Here is a 22,473-nt window from a genome sequence, read left to right as displayed (position 1 = left end):
TTTCTTTTTTTTTAACCCCCAACGTTTATTTTTGTATGTGTGTGTGCTTTAGTTTCATGTGGAAAACTTGAGGAAAATGGATACCCACTGAACCATTTCACCCTCCCAACTTTTTTTTTTTTTGAGACAGGGTTTCTCTGTGTAGCCTTGACTGTCTTGGACTCGCTTTGTAGACCAGGCTGGCCTCGAACCCACAGCGATCAGCCTGCCTGTGTCCCCCACCCACCCAGTGCTGGGATTAAAGGCATGTGCCTCCATGCCTGGCTCCGCCTTTTTTTCTTAACACAACAAACAAAAACAACAAACAAAAGTTTTATGTACCCCAGGCCGGCAAACTATTTAACCAAAGTTGACCTTGAACTTCTCATTCTCCTGCCTCTACCTCACACATTGCAGGATTATGGCTTCAACTGTATTTAAAGCTTCTAATTGTTGGTGTGCTTTGTTTGGTGTTATGCCAAAGCAAACATGGAGTTATGAAACCATCAGGGAATGCTCAATTTTAATTCTCACTTTTAGTTCAGAGATTTCATACTCCCCACTTAACTACTAGTCTTTCTTTTAGCACTTCTAATATCCTTATTTAAAACAAATTTATTGGCAATCAGAAGGAATAATCACCATCAGAAACTCAGAGAAATGGAGTCTAACAAATAAATAAATGAAAATGATAAATGTGACTGACTGCTAATTTTCCAGAACTCTTTAGTTTTCTATTCTGTATTTATCACCAAACGTGTGTGTGTGTGTGTGTGTGTGCGCGCGCGTGCCGTAGGCTATATATGTATGAGGCAGTATGGATAGTGTAGAAGGTTTTGAAGATAACCATCCTGAAAGGCATGGTGTAGAGTGGGGCCAGAGATTGCGTTCTGCGGGGACATTCCCATGCGTTAACACTTGTGAGAGATTGCGTTCTGTGGGGACATTCCCATGCGTTCAAACTTGTGAGGCACTGAGGATTGCAGTTGGCTTTTCTCAAAATTTGATTTACTTCTTCTCTTAACTTCTTTTTAGACAGGGTTTCTCTGTGTAACAGCCCTATCTGTCCTGGAATTCACTTTGTAGACCAGGCTAGCTTCAAACTCAAAGCGATCCACCTGCCTCTGCCTCCCAAGTGCTGGGATTAGAAGTGTACACTACCACTACTTGGTTCAAAACTTGAATTTCTAAGTTGGAACTTTTTGACAGTCTGTGTAATAGTCCAAGAAAATTTTGTTCCAAATGTTTTTTGTGAAGATGTAATAAATCTGTGCCAGAAAGCCTGACAGCACAACATACACCTTAATACATCAAAACAATTAAACCAGTGAAAGCATCTATAGAAAGACAGACAGCTAACCTGGACAGCAAGTATGACTTTATTATGTCTAATGTGCTTTGTGCCTGTGTGTGTTTTCAGTTGTGAAAATGTCCACAGAAGGAGGGTTTGGCGGGACCAGCAGCAGTGATGCGCAGCAGAGCCTCCAGTCCTTCTGGCCCAGAGTCATGGAGGAAATCCGGAACTTAACAGTGGTAAGGAGGAACAACGAGTGTCTAAAGCGGAGCAGCAGAAACAAGATGCGGACACTTTTATTTTCAAGAATATTCACAAAGTCACACTGCATTTCTGACCTGTTTGTTAGGAAATGAAAATAGAGTTTACTTTGCACAAGACAATACCAGGATGTGTTTGTGACTAAGTGGCTGTCTGTTCAGATGCTCTGTTTGGGGGCAGGCTCGTGTGAAACTGCTCTTTTAGGTCATACAGAGAAGCAGAGATTGCACCTTCCTTTACTAGTCCAGCCTGTTTCTTTAGTTACAGTCTAATTTATTGGCTCACCAGATTTCTATAATTTGGTTAAACTGTTGGAGGGCTTATTCAGCAGCAGATCTACTATGAGCCAGCACTTAGATAGACTTAGTTAAAAGGGACCCTTAGATCAGGGTTCCTCAGTAGCAGCATTATGACATTTTTGTTCTTAGGATGCCCTATGTATTTTAGGTTATTTAGCAGTATCCTGGCCTCTGCTTACTACCTGCCAGTAGCATTTTTTTTCTTACTTGTGACAAACACAAAAAATACCTTCGTATATTGGCATGTGTCCCCTTGAGCTAAAATCATCTCCTATTGATAACTGTGAAGTTAGAAAAATCAGATATAAGCCCATCTTTGAGAAGCTTACAGTCTTCTAATTACAACTGGAATAAATCAATCAATAGGTATTTACTCAGTACTTAGGTGCACAGTCACAGGAATGCCCTAAGCAATGAACGGGAACATGCTGTGGAAGCCCCGAAGATAGTGTCGTACCTGTTTCTCTCTGGTTGAGCTAGGAACGGCTTTAAATGATAGGGCTGTTGAGGTGGCCCAGCAGGTAAGGTACTTGCTGCCGACCTTATGACTTGAGCTTTAATAAAACTTAATAAGAAGCAAGCAAACAAAAGAACAGCATGTTTATTTGTATTGGGTCTTGAAATGTGAGTGATTAGCCACATGGATGGGATGGGGAAATAGTTTTATCCTAGGCAGCAAAAAGAACATGTGCAAAGGCTTGGAGTCCCACAGGAAAGGACCTGTGTTTAGAGGAAAAACAGGCAGCTCAGTATGATTAAGGTTGGGGTAGGAACGCAGTGTGTGGTACAGAGGTAGTAGTAATAGGATAAAGGCAGGATAAAACAGAAGTATTTCCAAAATACATTGTCTTGGTTTGGTTTCCAAGACAGGGTTTCTCTGTGCCTTGGCTGTCCTGGATTCACTTTGAAGACCAGGCTGGCCTCAAACTTACAGAGATCTGCCTGCCTCTGCCTCTGCCCCCGAGGGCTGGGATTACAGGAATGCCTAACCACACCTGGCTAGCATTGTCATGTTTTTAATGAAAAACACTTAGTCTGGTGTCTAAGCAAATACTGAAGGAACTCCCTATGTCTTGTGCCAGTGTGCTCAGCCTTGGAGGTAACAGTATAGTGGCAGAGCAGATGCTAGATTTTTTTTCCTGACATGGAGCTAATGTCATAGATTTAATGTCCTTTATATTCTGGTAAACAAAATCAACTTGTTTGTTTATATGTTTAATTAACAAGTTCCTATTTTTCACCTACTTTGACCTTTGCTGCGTTCTGTGGCTCTAATAATACACCTGACAGACTAGATCATTGCTCTTGTGGGGAACGTGTTCTCACAAGACAGACTATAAATAAGTACTGACATCGGGGTATTAATGTTCTGAATGTACCACTGGGTGGTGTTTCTTTACACAAAGGGGGTTTTGGGTTATTGAGCTTGGCTGAGCCCTTTCTGAGTGGCCTGTTTTTAGAGTGGATTTCCAGAGAGATGTTTCTTTTCAGTATTCCCAAGTGTTAGTTATCTGTGCTGTTTCAGATCGAGTAAACAGGGGATAACAATGAAATTATGAAGTCAGAAGTGTGGTGTGTTTTGCACACATTTTTGGAAGATAATCTTTATTAGTCAGTGGTCTCTAAAAGAACACACAAAACACACACACACACACATACACACACACACACACATTAGATTGGCTTATAGGACACAACACAGGGAGTCCAACAATGAACACTGGAGAAGCCAAGAATCTGGAAGTTGCGCAGGCCCATTCTGGTGCTGAAGGCCTGGAGGGTTCCTGGAAGGCTGCTTCAGTCTTTACTGGAATCCTGAAGAAGTCAGTTCTAATATCAGCAAAGGAATGCTGCAGCAAGATAAAGGAACTTGCCACTGCCGTGAGGGCAAACAGACAGAAAGCAAAGGCTCTTTTCCTCTACGTCCTTTTATATGTGCTGCCAGAAAGTGCCACCCAGATTTCGGGTGGGTCTCCCTCACTTAGACTGTGTGATCAAGAACATCCTTCACAGGAGTACCCCAGCAGTTTGTATTTTAGTTGATCCCAGATTCAGTAAAACTGACAGCCAGAATTAGCCATCATAGAACCCACTGCCTATATTTCCTTGATTTTATGTGCTTACTTGATTTGGATCAGGCAGGTGCAATATGAGTACCCTTCTGGTTCACGTTTTGTAGGTGAAGAGAAGGAAATACAAGAAGGGGCTGGAGAGATGCCTCAGGTTAAGAGCACTGTCTGCTCTTCCAGAGGTCCTGAGTTCAATTCCCAGCAACCACATGGTGGCTCATGCCCATTTATAATGAGATCTGATGTCCTCCTCTGCCTGTAGGTGTACATGCAGGCAGAGCACTGTATACATAATAATAAATAAATAAATCTTAAAAAAAAAAGGGGGGGTGCTAGAGAGATAGCTTAGAGGTTAAGAGCACTGGCTGCTCCTCCAGAGGCAACCACATAGTGGCTCACCTCCTCTATAATGTGCTCTGATGCCCTCTTCTGCAGGTGTACACGCAGGCAGAGAACTGTATACACATTAATAAACAAATCTTAAAAAAGAAAAGAAAAGAAAAGCAGTACAAAACGGAAGTTGCCTTTGCTTGTTCTTCTATTGGCTTAACTAAAATTTTCTCTCCATGTGCCTCTGAAAGATCCTTAGATCTCTACTGTGCTGCAACATCTTAGGAGAATGATTGACGTATAATAGCTGCGTAAGGAATGATTGAATGAATCAGACTTAGTATAGAGAGCATCAGTTCCAAGTTTTCATGAGAGTGAAGTTGGGGTGCTTGTTTCCTTTCTAATAGTACAGCCTGTGGTTAGTTCTAGGGCCTGTAGCACAGGAAGACCTCTCCTTCTCTGACTGTGCAGCATTTTAGCTCTTAATTTGTGTCTTTCCAGAACTCAGTGGTGCTTAAAATTAGTCTTTTGAGAAAAAGGAGTTGAGGTAAGGTCTTGCTATATAGCCCTGACCAGTCTAGACTTGTGCTTTGTCTATGTCTGTCTCCCGAGTGTACCACCACAGCCACACTGATAGCAGACTTTCTCAGATGTGCCAGATCCTCTTAGGTTGATACTTCAAAATGTTGAGCAGATTTTAAAAAATCTATTGTGTTTAAATCATCCCAAATATAAGTAGAAGAAGAATGTTTGTAAAAGTGGTGTTGTCAGCCGGGCGTGGTGGCACACGCCTTTAATCCCAGCACTCAGGAGGCAGAGGCAGGCAGAGTGCTGTGAGTTCGAGGCCAGCCTGGTCTACAAAGTGAGTCCAGGACAGCCAAGGCTACACAGAGAAACCCTGTCTCGAAAAACAAAACAAAACAAACAAACAAACAAAAAAGTAGTGTTGTCTAAATTGGAACTCAGGTTGTTCCAAAGCAAGTAACTGAACTTTGACAAGTGGTGTATTTCATGATGTATTGAACATATCAGTCCTTAGTCATTTTAGTCTGATTTAAGTAATAGCAATTTGTCTTTCATCTCAACTTGACCATCTGTTCCTGCACTCTTAACAGCTCTGTAATTGTCCATAAATCCAAGTGCTCAGATGGGAATGAAGTTGGTTACAGATCCTACAAGTAACCATACCCCTCAGTGATTACATAAAACATTATATGCTCTGGGAACAGTCAGTAACAGATTTCTTTCCTACCCTTTTAAGTGGTGGTGACAGTCTCATAGGATCCAGATTTCCCTCTACCCTCTGTCCTTTCAGCGTCCCAAACACTAGAATTACAAGCATTCAGCGCCATGTAAAGTCATAGTAGACATCTTGTCATTGAGTTTTGTAATTGTAGAGACCTCTTTGAGGGTCGAGGAGAGAAAGCTGACTTAATCTTTGGGGGTAGTGATTTGGGCGGGAGTAGATGGGACAAATGGCGAGAATCCTGAATCTTGAAAAATGTAATCTTCTCTGACTTACTCTCAGTGTCCAGTTTAGCCTTCAGATAGCTATAATTTAGTAATTAACTAATTTCTCTTTTCATGCTGTAACACTTCTAAGTTGGAGAGTGACATTTCTTTTTCTTTTTTTTACACAGGGTTTCTCTGTGTAGCCTTGGCTGTCCTGGACTCGCTTTGTAGACCAGGCTGCCTTTAAACTCATAGAGATCCACCTGCCTCTGCTCCTGACTGCTGGGATTACAGGTGTGCGCCACCACTGCCTGGAGACAATGACATTTCTGACAGGACAGTCAAATCATGTAATCAAGCAGGATCATGGAAGGCTGGTGGACTGTTAAAAGATAGTCCCTGAGGACTGGAGAGATGGCTCAGTGTTTAAGAGCACTGGCTGCTCTTCCTGAGGACCTGGATTCAACTCCCAGCATCCACATAGCAGCTCACAGCCATCTGTAACTTCAGTCTTAGGGGATGCAACACCCTCTGCTGGTCTCTGTGGGCAGCAGGCACTCTTGTAGTCCATAGACATATGCAAGCAAAGTACTCATACACATAAAATGAGTAAAAATAAATTAATCTTTAAGACAAACAGGCAAGGTGGCTTCCTTTAATCCTATCACTTGGGAAGTAGAGCCAGGAGTTCTAAGACAAAGCCAGCCTGGTCTACATAGCAGTTCCAGACCAGCTACATAGTGAAGCCCTGTATCAATAACAACCCATAAAACAAGCCGTGTGCTGTAAGTTCTTCCAGTACACCTGTGCTTTACAGATTTAATGTCTGTGAGAGCCCAGGAGGTAAGCAGGTAAAAATTAATTCTGATTTAAAAATCTGCAGTGGATCTTCAGTCTGTTTCCTTTGCATTCTCAAGGTAATTCCATTACAAGTCTAAGGATGGCATTTGAGTAATAAATTCTAGTTAAAAGAGTGACCATTAACCCTTACTCTTGATGACAGTTTTGAAGTGAGTTTTTTGAAAAAGGCTTGATGTTAAGGACTAAGTTCTATTGTGTCTCAGTCTACAGCAAAGCCCATGCAACTTGATTTTTGAGAGCGTCCCCCAAACATTTCCAAAATGAAGCCAGCTTTGAGAATTACTGCTTTCAGAAGGGTGAGAATCTTGACTTTCTGGAGTGTCTTAGTGGGCTGAGTAGTTGAAACTTTGGGTTCTGTAGTGTAGCTTAAAGAATTTACTTGACTTTTCTTTGGCTTTCCATTTGCGTAATTTCAAGTCTCTTGAAACTTGACACATTAACATGGCAATAATTTAAGTACAGTTCTCAAACTGTAGTCAGGAACATGAGAATGTTCAGAGAGAGTCTACTCTGCAACTTAATGATCCAGTTCCTAAAAAGTAGACTGGTCTGCCTGTTAGTCCTTCCTCCTGAGTCAACTGGGAGAGGAGTCAGTGCTGTTCTCTGACGTGAAAGTCAGTGTGGGGCTTCAGTAAGCTGACAGTAGAGAGACCCCCTTTTCCTGCAAACTGGCTTTGGCTTCTTATTTGTTTCTAGAAAACTAGAATGGAATTATAGAAAACTAGGCTGTTGTCAGGAACAATTAATCTCACCCCTAACAAAACCCCCTGTTATGATCCATTTTTCATACACTGTTGCTTTAGAAAAAATTTTCAAGATTTATTTTGATGTATATGAGTTTTATTTTGCCTGCATGTATGTATATGCACTACATATGTGTTTGGTACTTGTGGATGTCAGAAAAATGTCCCCTGGAACTGGAGGTACAGATGCTTGTGGGCTACCGTGTAGTGCTGGGAACTGAAGCCATGTCTTTTACACAGCAGCCAGTGCTCTCAAATATGAGCTATCTTTCCAGCCCCACATACTCCCTTTTTTGAGAAGGCGAGTTCAGGCTTGGGGATCATGACACACACGAGCTCTCGCGCTCGCTCTCTCTCTCTCTCTCTCTCTCTCTCTCTCTCTCTCTCTCTCTCTCTCTCACACACACACACACACACACACACACACACACACACACACACACACTGGGTAGGTTAGCTCCAGGGAATTTGATGCTCTTTCTCTTCTGACCCCTGCAGGTGCTCATATACATGGGACATACATATAAACATGAGTACATATAAAAAAAAACCAAATCTTTAAAAAAAAATTCTTTAACATTTTCATAATGTGTATACAATGCATCTTGATTATATCCACCCCAGATCTCCCCTCCCAGTCCCTCCATATCTCCCTAAACATTCCCCTTTCGCCTTCAAGTCCTTTAAAAAAAGAAAGAACTCCCTGTTTCCAGTTATCTGCATTGGCATGGGTGTGGAACCATCATCCATGGGAGCTTGGGTAACCTAGTATGGCCACACTCCCCTGCAGCAGGCCTGTTACCAGTAACTCCCCTGTTAGAGCTGGAGCCATCTCATCCATGACAGAATGTTGACTGGCTTGATCTTATAGGTCTTGTACAAGTAACCATAGGTGCTGTGAATTCATAAGTTCAGCAGCCATGTCATATCCAGAAGACAGCATTCCGCAATATTCCTCCCAATCCTCCAGCTCTTTTTTTTTCTTCTTAACTCTTTTACCACAATTTCCCTGGGCCTTGGAGGGATTGACATAAATGTCTCATTGAGAGCTAAGTGCTCAATAGTCAGTTATTCTCAGCACATTGACCACTTATGTATTACTCACTGTAAAAAGAAGCTTCTCTGACCAAGGTTGAAAACAGCGTTAATCTGTGGATATAAATATAAATATTTAGAAGGTAGTTTTACATTAAAAACAAAACAGCAACAACAAAAAACAAAACCAACAGTAATAGGGCCTGTCGTTTGCGCCTCCTCCCCCTCCCCCTGCCCCCAGGTCGTCATCGTCTTTTTTCCCCCTTTTAAACCAGATCTAGCGTTCTAGACAAGAATTCCTTCCTGCAGAGCAGGCTTCAAACTCAGTCAGAAAGCTGTTGGTTACCACCATATAGTCATGCCACTATTGTACTAGTAGGCACATCTTGCCTTTCAGGCCAGGGCTATGCCGTGCACCATCTATCACTCAATAAGTCAGTTGATAACTTCTCTCTTGCATAGCACCCTAAGGCACTATTAAAGCTAGTCAGCATGGAGGTCAGTCTTAGTTAAATTTCCCTTTCCTTCAATCAAAATGTGTTGTGTCTTTAGCAATAGGAGCTTACTGTCTAACTCCAGTGGGCAACCAAGAACAAGAGCAGTAGCCTGTATTGTCTGGGGGTCCTCTGGGGCTTCCCTGACTATTATTAACTCGTAGGGAGGTATCCTACACCTGGCACTGAAAATTTCATTTAGTAACTGATGCTTTCTGACAGAAGTGTGGCCCACTCAGGCAGGTACCTCCATTCATACTCCCTTGTTGCGGGGGGGGGGGCAAAAACAAAAGTAAACCAAGGTTTTGTTGTTGTTGTTTTGTTTTTTGTTTGTTTTTTTTAAAGCTTACATAAGGCCTTTTTGAGGGGTGCAGGTGGTGATGAGGATCTCGATGTAGACCAAACTGGCCTTGAGCTCATAAAAAATATGCCTGCCTCTTGAGTGTTAGGGTTAAAGGTGTCTGTCATCACACCTTCAGTTTCGGATAGCTCATCATTCTTTCATCCTCCTTCACTCCCCCCCCCCATCCCTTCTTCAACTCCTGTGCTCCTGCACTCTATTTTCATAGTGTCTGTGTTCTGCTAGTCTACTTGTTGTTGGCTTTAAATCAGGAATCATCTCCTAGAACTTTCAAAGTGATATTACACTCTTTTCAAGTTGGAAAAAGTTTCATTTTGGGGTTTTGTTTCTTTTGGGGGTCTTTTGGTTTGAGACAGTCCTGGTAACCCAATCTAGTCTTAGAATAAGCCTTTTGAAGTATGGGGTGTGTACTACTATGCTTGGATTGTCTCTTTGTATGGTTGTTCTGCGATTAGGATCTTGCTATGTTGCCCTGGCTGTCCTGGAACTTGAAGTAGTCATTTTGCCTTTGCCTCTTCAGTGCTGGGATTACAGGCATGTGCTGCCATGCTGGTTTAAGAGGGCTTTTTGATTTGGACATGTGTGTTTGTGTGTGTGCACATGCGCACATGCTAAATAACTCTGGGCTTTGGTTACATAATTCTGGAAAAATCTTGTGGACATGACATTAAATGACAAATGGCAGGATATTTGCAAAAGAGCTAACTCTTATGGTCATGTGCTGTGTGTATCCAGGGGGCACTTTAAGAGTTACATCCCTCACATTTTCTTTTACATTTCTGAGCATTATTATCTTGTGAGATGTGTCACACTAGTAAGAGGGCAAGGGATAGATTGTTGTGGTTAAACATTTAAAAAAATGTGTTCAAGTGTCTGGCTCTAATCTAACTCCCTCTTTGCTTTTGCTATCCTCTGCTCTTGAGTCATGCTTCTGATGCTACAGGTGGTATTTGGTACTTACTGTTCTTTCTCTGAGAATGCAAGTTGTAGTATCACTAAACATCATTTCTATGTCACCTTTTCTGTGGAACAATTCCCAGCTCTTCTTTCCCTCTAGCCCCAATTTGCCAGCTGGTTATTGGCTTCCTTCCTTGTGTCCCTGTGGGACTTACACACGTTCTCTAGTGTGAGATGGGGACTATATAATATTTCTGATATGACTATCTTTGAAAAATTACAAGTTCTTCAAAAATAGGGATAGGATTCTACTTTTACATAGTTACAGGTTAGGCTACAGGGATGAGTTAAATGAAAGAGGAGCAGAAACAAGGTTAGACAGAGGATGTCCCACTGTCTCTTTGTAAAGTAGTAATAAACTGGATGTCTTGGCCTCTACCACTCCAAGGTTAGTTATAGTAGAGGCTTCATGGAGAATGTTACCAGATTGAAAAGAAAAAGATGAAAAAGTGTTATTTGAATTTGTAGAACTGAGTGTAGCCAAGAAGCTTGTTGGCCTATGTAGAGACATTAGGAACCTTTTTTTCATATTCTGCCTTGAAGGTATTCCTTTGTGCTGCCAGTTCTTTTAGACTTTTTTGGGGGTGGAGTGTCAAAACAGGGTTTCTCTGTGTAGTCCTGGCTGTCCTGGAACTCACTCTGTAGACCAGGCTGGCCTCAAACTCATATAGATCTTTCTGCCTCTGCTTCCCAAGTGCTGGGATAATAGGCTTGCACCACCACTGCCCGGCTCAAAGTTAATTTTTATTTCTAGAATTATATCCACTCTTGGACATGTGTTTAAATAGCAGTAGTTTCAAATAAAGCAAAAGGAGGAAGAGCCTAAATGGCACATAACTGGAGTGGTGATATTCAGAAAAACCCTTTCTTAAATCCCAGCTGGTGTGGTGTATATTCTCCATCCCATTTTTGTTAAGAGGAAAGTAGCAGGCCTGTTTCTAGAAAATAGCTGCTTGGTTTACCCTTACCCTTAGGTTCCCACGGAACAAAGAGCTGGCAGGAGGCACTCTGGAGGCAAAGGCAGAGAGATTTCTGTGAATCTGAGGCTAGCCAGTAAGGAGACCCTGTCTCAAACCAAAAAAGAACCCATAGTATAGGGAGGACCTTGGAGGCAGAGATTTTATCTCTTAATCTGCATGTTGTACGTGAGTAAACTTGGTTACAGAAGAAAGAAGAGGAGATACTTGAAATGAACCTACTGAGCAGAGGCGAACTTGTTAGAGGCTGCCTTTCCTTCAGGAGTGCACACTGAGGGTTTGCAGCTCTGCAAGGGCTAAGTGAAGAACTTTGTTTGGAGCTTGTGTTTTGTTAATCTATCCGTTCTTCTTCTCCTGCCATAGTTCCTGCACTGGGGCTCTATACCGGTCTGTCTGCTGCTGCCTGTGCTCTGCCACTTTGCTGGCCACCCCACACTCACGCGCCTCTTGTTGCTCGTTTCAGAAAGATTTCCGAGTACAGGAACTCCCACTGGCTCGCATTAAGAAGATTATGAAACTGGATGAAGATGTGAAGGTGAATGAATTCACATTAATTTCTAAAACAATAAGTATTGATCGTTCCTCTAGATCTCATGGTTTAACAGAAATGAAAATATGATATATTGCCTATGGTTTTATTTGGCTTTTGTTTAAAATGAAGTGACCTTTAATTGAACAGCTTTAATTATTAAATGATGTCTCTTTGAAAATCAGAGATATTGTGGGATTTCACCCCCCCTCCTCCCAAAGATACTTGGTGTTTACTTTTGAGATCAGGTGCTGCCCCTGATTCTTGTCATTATGGAGTGTAAACATCTGTGTACATCAGCTCCACAGAACAGTGCTGTCCTCTCAGCATCCGTGTACATCAGCTCCACAGAACACTGCTGTCTCTCAGCATCCGTGTACATCAGCTCCACAGAACACTGCTGTCTCTCAGCATCCGTGTACATCAGCTCCACAGAACACTGCTGTCCTCTCAGCATCTGTGGCATTTTCTAGCTTCTTCTGAGCTGTGAGAAATTTCTCATGGTGATACTATACTGCCTTAGTTACTTTTCTGTTGCTGTTATAAGACACTTCTAGTGTTACTAAGGGAAATAAGTGGGGGTAGCCTGTGTACCCAGCACAGTGCCTGACATGTACTAAACTGCCTTAGTATGTGTGACTTCCAAGTTCAACCGAAGCTGGAAAGAGCTACAGAAACAGACCAGCTATAGAGTTAAAGATACATCAAATGAGAACTGGAGTCTTGGTTCTACCAACATACATGGTCGTTTCACTTTTGTGCATACTTCCATACCTGTAAAATGTGGAGGCGTGTTGGCACATGCTTATAATCCCAGCACTCAGGAGACAGAGACAGGATAACCAAAAGTTCTGGGCAAACCTGGGCTATATGATGAGGCGACACCTGTCTTAACAGAACACAAACAAATAGAATATTTATTCCATTAAATCCCATAGAGTTAGTCGAGGAAGGAAGCTAATAAAAGGAGGAATGTTATACTAACTGTTAGTTTTCCTTGCAAATTCAATGCCATCTACATTTTGAGAGGTAAAGAGACAGAATTCTTCTTCCCTGGGAATCATAATTAGAGGTGAATTCCTAGGAATAGAAAAATGGCCAGGGATTAATCCTCTCACAAGTTTAATCCACTAATGGCTCTTTTATTTGTTTGCTTGCTTGCTTTGTAAAAGCTCAGACTATCAGAAAGGTACATGTGCTGGTGGAATGAGGGGCCTCCGTAGAGCTCAGACATTTAAATACTTGAGTCTCCGTGGGTGGAGCTGTTTGGGAAGGATTGGGGTTGTTTGTTTGTTTGGTTGGTTTTTTCTTTGTTTGTTTGTTTTTCGAGACAGGGTTTCTCTGTATAACAGCCCTGGCTGTCCTGGACTCACTTTGTAGACCAGGCTGGCCTTGAACTCACAGAGATCTACCTGCCTCTGCCTTCTGAGTGCTGGGATTACAGATGTGTGCCACATGCCCAGCTTTGGGGAAGGATTTGGTCATGTGGCCTCATTGGAAGAAGTGTTTCAAAAGCCCGTACCACTCCAGTCTCTGCCTGATGCTTGTGTTTTAAGGTATGAGCTCCAGCTGGGAGGTGGTGGCTCACATCTTTAATCCCAGACAGAGTCAGGCAGATCTCTGAGTTCAAGGCCAGCCTGGTCTACACAGAGAGTTCCAGGACAACTAGAATAACAGAAAAACTGTTTTAGAAAACAAAAAAGCACCCCCAGAATGCCTATAACCTCAGCATTGGGCGTTGGCATTCTTCTCCTCTTCCTGTCACCTGTCGTACTCCTGCTCTGGCATCTGTTTTGCTCTAGAGGCCAGCACCTTCTGTTTTAGCTCTTGTCCCAATGTAGGTGTTGATGCAAGAGACTGGCTGGCTGACTGGATTGAATGACAGTGTGGGCCTACAATCTCTTACAGATGATCAGTGCAGAAGCCCCTGTGCTCTTTGCAAAGGCAGCCCAGATTTTTATCACTGAGCTGACTCTTCGAGCCTGGATCCACACAGAGGATAACAAGCGTCGTACTCTTCAGGTAATGCAGACTCATATTGAGAAAAAAAACTAGGGCAAGCAACTGCCTTCATCTGCCTTTTCCTCTCCTATGCTTTGGACCAGTGGACCCCCACCAAGCTGGTATGTAATTGTGATCTTTCTCTTTTGGAACAGGTATACTTTGTAGACACAATGATGGTATTTCCTTTCTAAGAATATTAGTTTCTAGTTCGCACATAATTTTCATAGCTTAGTGATGGAGTTTACTTGCCGCACTAGCAACAAAGTGTAAGAGATCCAGAATTTGTCTGTTGCCAGATGTGATTTCTGGTTGGAAGCTAGGAGCTGTCAGGAAAAGGCAATCCCCAAAAGAATTCAGGGTCTCACTAATGTGCACTAGGTTTTTGTTGTCTTTGTTTTGTTTTCTTTTTTACCTTGTCTGCGTTCCTTGACATTGCTTCCAGTGTTCTCTTGTATGTGTTTGTTTGATTCAGAGCCCCATCAGATAACTGTGGCTAGTCTAGAACTCACTGTGCAGACCACACTGACCTTGAGCTCACTGAGAGAGCCACCTGTCTGTGTTCTCTTTATTTTAACCTAGCAAGTCAAAATCCTTTCTTATTAAGTAAGCACTAGCCCTTAGAGCAGTGGTTTTCAACCTATTGCTCATACCCTTTGAGGGGTGCACATCAGAGGTTTACAGTATGGTTCATAACAGTAGCAAAATTATAGTTACAAAGTAGCAACGAAATAATTTTATGGACAGGGGTCACCACAGCATGAGGAACTGTATTAAAGGGTCACAGCATTGTGAAAGTTGAGAACTACTGTTCTAGAAGAAAGGTTTTTCCAGATATTAAAAAAAAAATGTGATGGATACAAAATATTGAAAGTATTTTTAATAAAGCCATTGAGTTCCTTATTTTTTATTACCTACAAAATTGGAAATGTATACACCTACTCATTTCTAATGGGAAATGTTTACTGGACACATACAACATGACACGCACTGTTACAGTCTCTATCCATCAGCAGTGTTTAAAACATACACAGATCATATGCTTGTGGAGTCTGCATCCAGTGCAGATGGGCATTGAGTGCAAGTTAAGATTTGTATCTGGGCATGATAGTGCAAGCCTGTCACTCCATCCTCCATAGACAGGGGCAGGATGATCATCGGGAGCCTGTGGCCAGTCTGGTCTATACAGTAAATTTCAGGTAAATCGGATACATAGTAAGACCTCATCTCAAAAAATAAGCAAATAGAAAGGATTGGGGAGACGTCTCAGTAGGTAAAGTAAGTGCTTGCGTCGTAAGCATCAGCTCTGTAGAGCCCATGTAAAAAGCTATACGTGCTTCTGTGACAGGTGGTCCCTGGAGCTCATTTTTCAGCCAGTTTCATTGGGTTCCAGATTCTGTGAAAGACTGTCTCAAAAAAAAAAAAAAAAATAAGGTGGAGAGAGACTTAGGAAGACACTGATCAATCCTGGCCTCTGCATGCATTCACACATACGTATACCACATACACACAAGTTAAGATTTGTATGCTTTGCTATTTATTTAATTTTGGGACACAGTCTTTGTGTGGTCCAGGCTGCCCTGGAATTATATTCCCTGTTCCACTTATTTAAAAAGACTGCGCACCTGCTTGCATGCTTGCTGTGGAAGCCAGAAGAAGGCAACGGATTTCTTGGAGCTGGAGTTAATAGGTGGGTGCTAGGAACCAAACTTGGATCCTCTGAATGAACAGAATGTACTCTAGCCACTGAGCTACTTCTGCAACTCTAGGCCTGGAGTGTTTGTCCTCCTGAGTACCAAGGTTATAGGCATGTGCCACTGTGCCCAACCACTATGCAAAAAAGTTAAATTTTTAAAAAAATGTGCATGGTGTTGGCACACTGTCTCCTACTCTCATATATATGTATATACATAGGATACATACATACATATATATATGTATGGTCTTATAAAGGCTACTATCTAGGTCAATTCAGATTAAAAAGTAAAACAGAGAGCCAGGTGCAGTGGGACACACCTGTAATCCCAGCACTAGGGAGGCAGAGGCAGACAGATCTCTGAGTTCGAGGCCAGACTGGTCTACAAAGCAAGTCCAGGACAGCCATGGCTACACAGAGAAACCCTGTCTAAAAAATAAATAAATAAAGTAAAATGAAAGGTGGTAGTCAGTAAGCCTGTGTGCAGCATCACCAGACATATGTGAATAACAGCTTAAAACTGCAGCAAATGCTGGTCTGATCTGCCAGAATAACTTAAAGTCAGAGAGAAATAATTCCAAGTATTCGTATAAAATGTATCCAAAGTTACTGCTGGCCAGATTTTAGACTGGTGTAATCATTCTTGAAAACCTACTTGGCAGTTTGGAATAGAGTTAAACACATGATCACTCTAGGCTATTCCACTCCTAGATTTGCATCCCGAAATGTAGACATCTTACATAAGAGTATTTATAATAACTGTATTTGTAATAGCTCCCAACTGGGAACAGCGTAGGAACCCATCAGAAATATATAAACAAATTCTGATACATCAAGAAATGTATTAGGACTTAGGATACAAAGACCACTACATCATATAATACAGTAAAACTAAAAACTGTATGAAAGTGAAAGAGCCTAGAGAAAACTGTCTAATGTGTGATATCAAAGCAGTACCACCTTCACTGGTAACCACTGGTGTTGCCTCTGCTGTAGGGCGTGGTGCTAACTTCCTGGGTGTATGCGTTCATCAAAATCCAAATAGCTTAAATTTCTAGATTTCACTGAAATGAGTATAACTTGGTAAAATATTAAGGGAGGCACAGTAAACCAGGTGGTGGCGCACGCCTTTAATCCCAGCACTCAGGAGGCAGAGGCAGGAGGATCTCTGAGTTCTAGGCCAGCCTGGTCTACAGAGTGAGTTTCAGGTCATCCAGGGCCACACAGAGAAATTCTGTCTCAAAACAAAACAAAACACCAAACAAAAATTTTAAAGGGAAGGCACAGTAAAATGGGTATAGTATAATACTTGAACTCTTGACACTTGGAAGGTAGAGGCAGGAGGTTCCAGAGCACAGGGTCGTCCTTGGCTATATAGCAAGTTCAAGGCTAACCTGGACTATGAGAAGGGTAAAAAAAAGATCTATTTAAAGTATATCTATATTAACAGAAGACTCCGGAAAAATTTTGCCTGTGTATATGTGTGGAGGCATTGTTTATTTTTCTCCTTCATTCTATCCATGGATGAGCTGTTTAGTTAGCTTAAATAGGTGACATTGTCAAGAATGCAATATTATTGTACGCATTCTGGATGAGTTCTGGCAGATTGTAAGATATGCATTGCTTCGGTTAGGAGGGTTTATTATCAGGCTGGGAATTGGCAAGAAGGGTGGATTGGAGGCTTGCATTTCAGTGGCTTGGGGCCATGACAGATACCAGGGAAGAAAAAAACAGAAATTTTCCATCCTTCCTGTTTGGTCTGATGGGTCCTCTTTGGTTAAGATGTGGGTTATAGAGGTTGATGACTGTTTTTATGAGTTTGTTTGCTTTTCTTTGTTATGCTATTGTGAAGGATTTCAAACATCAAGTTTGTAGCGAGTACCTGTATATTTTCTTCCCAAGTTCTGTCATTAAATTTTTACTCTAAAAAGTTCCAGGATAGCCAGGGCCACACAGAGGAACCCTGTCTTGAAAAACAAAACAAATTTATTGCACCCCTTACATCATTCAGCTATCAAGTAGTTGATCTTTAAATACATTTCAAGATTTACTTTCCTCTATATACTTAAAGTTTATCACTCACTTGAGCTTAGTGGTTTTTCTTTTACCATGACACTTTCAATAAAATACTCAGATCTTACCCCCAAAAAGCGTCTGTTTTTATTAATTCAAGGGAAGGGGACCTGCAGACTGAAGAGAGAGCCCACCTGAGCAAGCTGTAACATTCTTGTCAGCTGACTCCTATGTTCTCTACCTACCTATAGTAAATTCAGGCTTGATCATCCAGGCCCAAATTCAGATTTAAACTATGCATTAAGCAATATAATGTTGAATTCTAAATTAAAATCCATAGCTAACATATAAAGATTAAGTAGCTCAATTATAAGTGCCTATAAAAACTTGTGTTTAGGTCCTTGAAAAGGTCAACAAGTGAATGATGGGCTGACCTTGCTGACCACAGAATGCCAGTTGAGATTGCTGGCTTTGTCCTGAATTAGTTAGAGGATGGTACTTTGACAGTTTTATGGAGGGTTTTGGCAAGCAGAACAAGCAGAAAAGTGAGTCGGGCTCAGATGTCCCACCCTACAGCACGAGATACCTGTATCTTTTTCATTGGTTTCTGTCCAACAAGTCTGATAGAAGTTTAGCTGTTCTTATTTTTAGCTCTGGATACACCTAGGGATATTTAGTGCAGCCTAAAAATGATCTCCTTAGGCTGTGGAATATCTCAGTTTAGAACATCTGCCTAGCTTATATAAGACCATAGGCTTAATCCCAGATATTAGGGGCTGAGGGGGGGGCCGGGGAGGTCACCCTATCTTACTTGAAGAATAACAAAGCCAAAAGAATTAGATTCTTCCTAGGCCAGTTTTTTACTCTGTTTTTCTTTGTTACAGAGGAATGATATTGCTATGGCAATTACAAAATTTGATCAGTTCGACTTTCTCATCGATATTGTTCCAAGAGATGAACTGAAACCTCCAAAGCGCCAGGTGAGCAGGGAGGGCATGCCCAGTGCTGCCTGCAGGGCCCGGGCAAAGTGTTGTCCAGGGCTCCTTCCACCCACTGGAGGCATTTGCTGTTCCTGTCGCTTCTCTCCAGTCCATCCTCAACATCTCCTTCTCATTGATGGGTACTTTTAACTCAGTGCCTCTGGAGTGGCGTTGCATTGAAAACAAAGTGAATGTTAAAGCCTAGTCACAGACAGTGGGATGAAGCTATTTCAGGATTTCTTGATCTAAAATAAATCTTTCTCAGCTAGTCAGACTTGAGATTCTAAGAAACAGCTTCTCTTGTGCGTAGTGATGGGATTGGAGCACGTGGCCTTGCTTGTCTTGCTCTGTGCTGTCTCTGTAGTGTGCTGGCTCTGCCCTTCCTCCACCGAGTCAGAGCCTATGATACCATGACCCCAGGAATCAATAACATTTAAAGCTCCTCAGATGCTTTAGTGGCCAGCCGAGTTTTAGAACCACTGTTTACATTTTTCTGTCCATTACAAGAACAGAGTATCTGCCCTCACTTCTTTCTGCCTGTTCACCTCCAAAGATCACACCAATTGCTTGGTTCAGCATTTGGGTGCATACAACTCTTAATTGTGATTGTAGTAGACCCCTGTCTTACAGAACTAATTGTTTCAGTCACACAGCTTGCATGGGAAGTAGTGGCAGAGCCTCATAGAAGCAAAGCCATACCATGTCCTGCTTGTTTTTATTTTATTCAACAAATTATTTTGTAATATGCTGTCTGGAGTCATTTAATGACAACCATTCTCCCCATGCTGACCTGTACTAGTAACCAGTCAGAAAGTGTGTTGGAGAAGTGGACATTCTATTTGACACTAATTCTGACCCTGCATGACTGTTTTGGGGTTACCAAGCCCTGGGTCACTTCTATATGGGAGCAGGGTGTTCCTCAGTGAAGCTCTTTATTTTTGAGGGCAGTCTTTGCTACTGTAAACATCCTTGACTGGAAGCTGTAAGGTGTTGAGAGGAGCTTTCAGTCGGATGTTTACAGCGGCAGGCTGCCACAGTCGTCCCCGGCTGCGCTCATCGGCTTTGAGACATTCAGGTTTGTGCTCATGAACTGGACTCCTTTTCTTGGGGTGATTCCTTTCTCTCTGAGAAGTCACAAGAACTCAGACTGCTTCTGTTCCTTTGTAGCTAATACCATGAGTTTGCTTTCCTTGTTGGAGTTTTGCTCTCATGTGTCCACCAGGAGCCCCCTTTAAAAACAAGGTGGTAAGATCTGTGATGTGATCAGGCCTTGCTCTTACTGTAGTAACTTCTTGTTCACTGTGGGCTGCCTGCTGAATAGTCTGACTAAAGAGAAGGAAGGGTGTTGTCTTACACCAGTGGGTCTCAGCCTTCCTAACACTGCAGCCCTTTAATACAGTTCTTCATGTTGTGGCGGCTCCCAGCCATACAATTCTGTTGCTACTTCATAATTGTACTTTTGCTACTGTAGGGAATCATGAATATCTGTTTTCCGTTAGTTTTAGATGAAAGCATTTTTTAAAATATTTATTTATTTATTATGTATACAATGTTCTGTCTGCATGTGTGCCTGACCACCAGAAGAGGCCACCACAGATCTCGTTATAGATGGTTGTGAGCCACCATGTGGTTGCTGGGAATTGAACTTAGGACCTCTGGAAAATCAGACAGTGCTCTTAACCTCTGAGCCATCTCTCCAGCCCCCAGGTGAAAGGATCTTTGAACGCCCCCAAAGGTTTGCAACCCACAGTTTGAGAGCCACTGTCCTATACCTTTCTCCAAAACTGTGTGTCTTTTTGGCTCTCTTGGGGTATTAGACTTGAAGTGCTCTGATTCATTCCTCCCCCCCCCCCCCTTTTTTTTTCCTTTGCTTTGGTTTGGTTTTTTGCAACATGGTCTCACTGTGTATCCCTGGCTAGACTGAAACTCTAGACCAGCCTGTTCTGGAACTCAGAGAGAGCTGCCTGTCTCTCCTTCCCGAGTGCTCTGCTTCCACGATGCTTGATCCAGCTGCCTTTAAAGAATATCGAGCAGGAGCACTCCTTAGGCTGCCTGGGTTTAGTTCTTTGTAGGTGTTTGAGCTATTGATTGGCATCCTATTCAGGACAGCTGCTGCCTAGCGTTTAAAGGTTGAGATTGCAGAAAGCAGGCCTGAAATTCTAAGATAGCATTTTTTAATTCTCTGTAGACAATGAAGTTTTCCCAAGCTCCAAATTGGCTGGCACCTCCTAAAGTCCTTTAAAAGTGCCTACTCTCCAGAACATACCCTGTGAAGGAGGCAGCAGGTCACTCTGCTACTAAAGCAAATGTATTTTTTTCCTAGTCTGGAGCTGGCTGCTCATCAGTGTAGTGACGACCCTGTGACGTGATGCTATTTGTTCACTTGCATTGTTTTTTAGTCTCCACCTTGGAGAAGGCAACTGTTAATGTTGAGCAAATACCTGCTTCTGTATCATCCATGGATTATTCCATACCTGGAAAAGGGAAATACTGAATTGTGAGTCTATGGTTCTGACTTCTCAGAGATGATTTGGAATCTTTAACTCTCTTTTTTCCATGGAAGTAAGTAGACTGTGTGCAAGTAGAAGGTAGTTGAGGGCTGACTTCTTCCCCACTAGGCTAAGCTACGAGTTGAAAGTTCCTGCTCATTGAAATGTCATTACCGTGTCACCCATTTCTTTAAATCAAGCATTATCATTCCCTTGCTGGTTGGCCTCCATTTTCAGAATGAGTCTTCATAAAGTGGAAGAACTTACTTGTGCCTCCTTCCATCACAACGATTTGAAAGCTGCCGTGCCTTGTCCTGACAACAGTGTCCTAGAAACTGTCTGGTTTGTTATTCCCTGAGAGGATGCAGTAGGAAGCATAAGAGAGGCGACCTGCCTGCTTGATAGCTTTTGATAAAGCTGAATTTTGTGTTCTGGCAGAGGCATTTAAAGAATTTGCTTTTTGTCTTACTAAAAAAATGTTCAATGCTTGTTAACTCTAACCATGGATACCTGGAGCCGTCACAGGTCAGAGGCAGGAAGTGCCAGTGTCTCTGCTGCCTCCCCAGCTGCTCTGCTGCTCAGTCCTTAGTGCTCTCACAGCCAAGAGCTTTTCTGTGTTAGGTTTGGTCTTCCTATTTATAAAATACGAAGGGAGACTTCAGTGAGAGCAAAATAGAGATTGAACTTATTTCCACAGCTTTGGAAAGAGTAGTTGGCCTCAGTTTTCTGTTTTAAAAGGGTATTGCTATGGCATTTGCTTAAAATGGGAAAAAAAAACTGAAGTTGAAATGGACTTAGCTTACAATGTTCTGGAAATTGAGACTAGGTGAAAATAAAAGGGGTTCTCCTGCCCTCCTTTTGCCTCTGCATAATCATGCTGAGAACTGAAACTATGTAGGTTTGAAGCACAGAATACAATAACCCAGAAGGCCAGCTTACGGTTAAAGACTCGCTTATATAGCAAGAATATTAGCAGTAGTTTCCTGGTCTGGGTGGCTGACCATTAGGGAACCTTGCTGTGTAGTGATTCCTGTGTCTCAGAGACTAGCTGTCCATGAGTCCAATTACAGTATCAGCAGGCAAACACAAAAGCAGTCAGCTCAATACTGCAAGGAGAACTTTTCCCATATGCATGGGCACAGCATCTGAGGAGAACTATGGAGAGCTTAGGCACTGTGTCTAGAGTTAGCTTAATAGCTGTTGCGTTCGGAAGGATTTGTCCAACAGTCGGTATGCATTCAGAAAAGTACTTTTCTGGCTCTAGCTTTCTGCTTGTCTAAGTTGAGACTCATCACTGAGGCAGCATTTACCAGTACCTGTGTGGGAATACCAGGGATGGTAGCAAGCAAGGGACGGGCAGTATTTGCCCTCATAGGGCAAATTGGAGCAGAACTGGCAGTTAGTTGCCGTGTAGGTACAAAATCTTGCAATGAGGACAGTGCCATGAGGCACACTTTGGAGAACATTAGGCAGTTAGGTCTCAGTTTAGAAGTGTCTCCTTTCTGAGACCTGACAGGCTTAGCTCTGTGTTAGGAAGTGAATAAAATTAGCTAATATTTTTACTCAGCCCATGTAGCCAAATGCTTCTGTTGTCTTAGACAGGGACACCATGTGTCACAAGTCACTTGGAATGAGATGCCGATCTCTGTGGGT

The 22,473-nt window shown here is 42.3% G+C and overlaps 1 protein-coding gene across 4 annotated transcripts in view; it reads left to right on the top strand.

The window, feature by feature from the left end:
• The window catches only part of NFYC (nuclear transcription factor Y subunit gamma), a 71,247-nt gene that overhangs the window by 35,790 nt on the left and 12,984 nt on the right, over window positions 1-22,473 (top strand). For all 4 annotated transcript variants that reach the window (XM_084784889.1, XM_084784892.1, XM_084784890.1 and 1 more), the window contains exons 2-5: window positions 1,400-1,512; window positions 11,576-11,647; window positions 13,550-13,663; window positions 18,236-18,331. In XM_084784889.1, the coding sequence (XP_084641015.1) occupies window positions 1,408-1,512; window positions 11,576-11,647; window positions 13,550-13,663; window positions 18,236-18,331 (387 nt within the window). In that variant the 5' untranslated portion in view covers window positions 1,400-1,407. The remainder of the gene's footprint in view (window positions 1-1,399; window positions 1,513-11,575; window positions 11,648-13,549; window positions 13,664-18,235; window positions 18,332-22,473) is intronic.

This window comes from Acomys minous, assembly GCF_964271855.1.
Source record: "Acomys minous genome assembly, chromosome: 6".
NCBI classification, from domain to species: Eukaryota; Metazoa; Chordata; class Mammalia; order Rodentia; family Muridae; genus Acomys; species Acomys minous.
The sequence above is the reverse complement of the archived record's forward strand: the minus strand, read 5'-3'. Positions and strand labels throughout refer to the sequence as shown.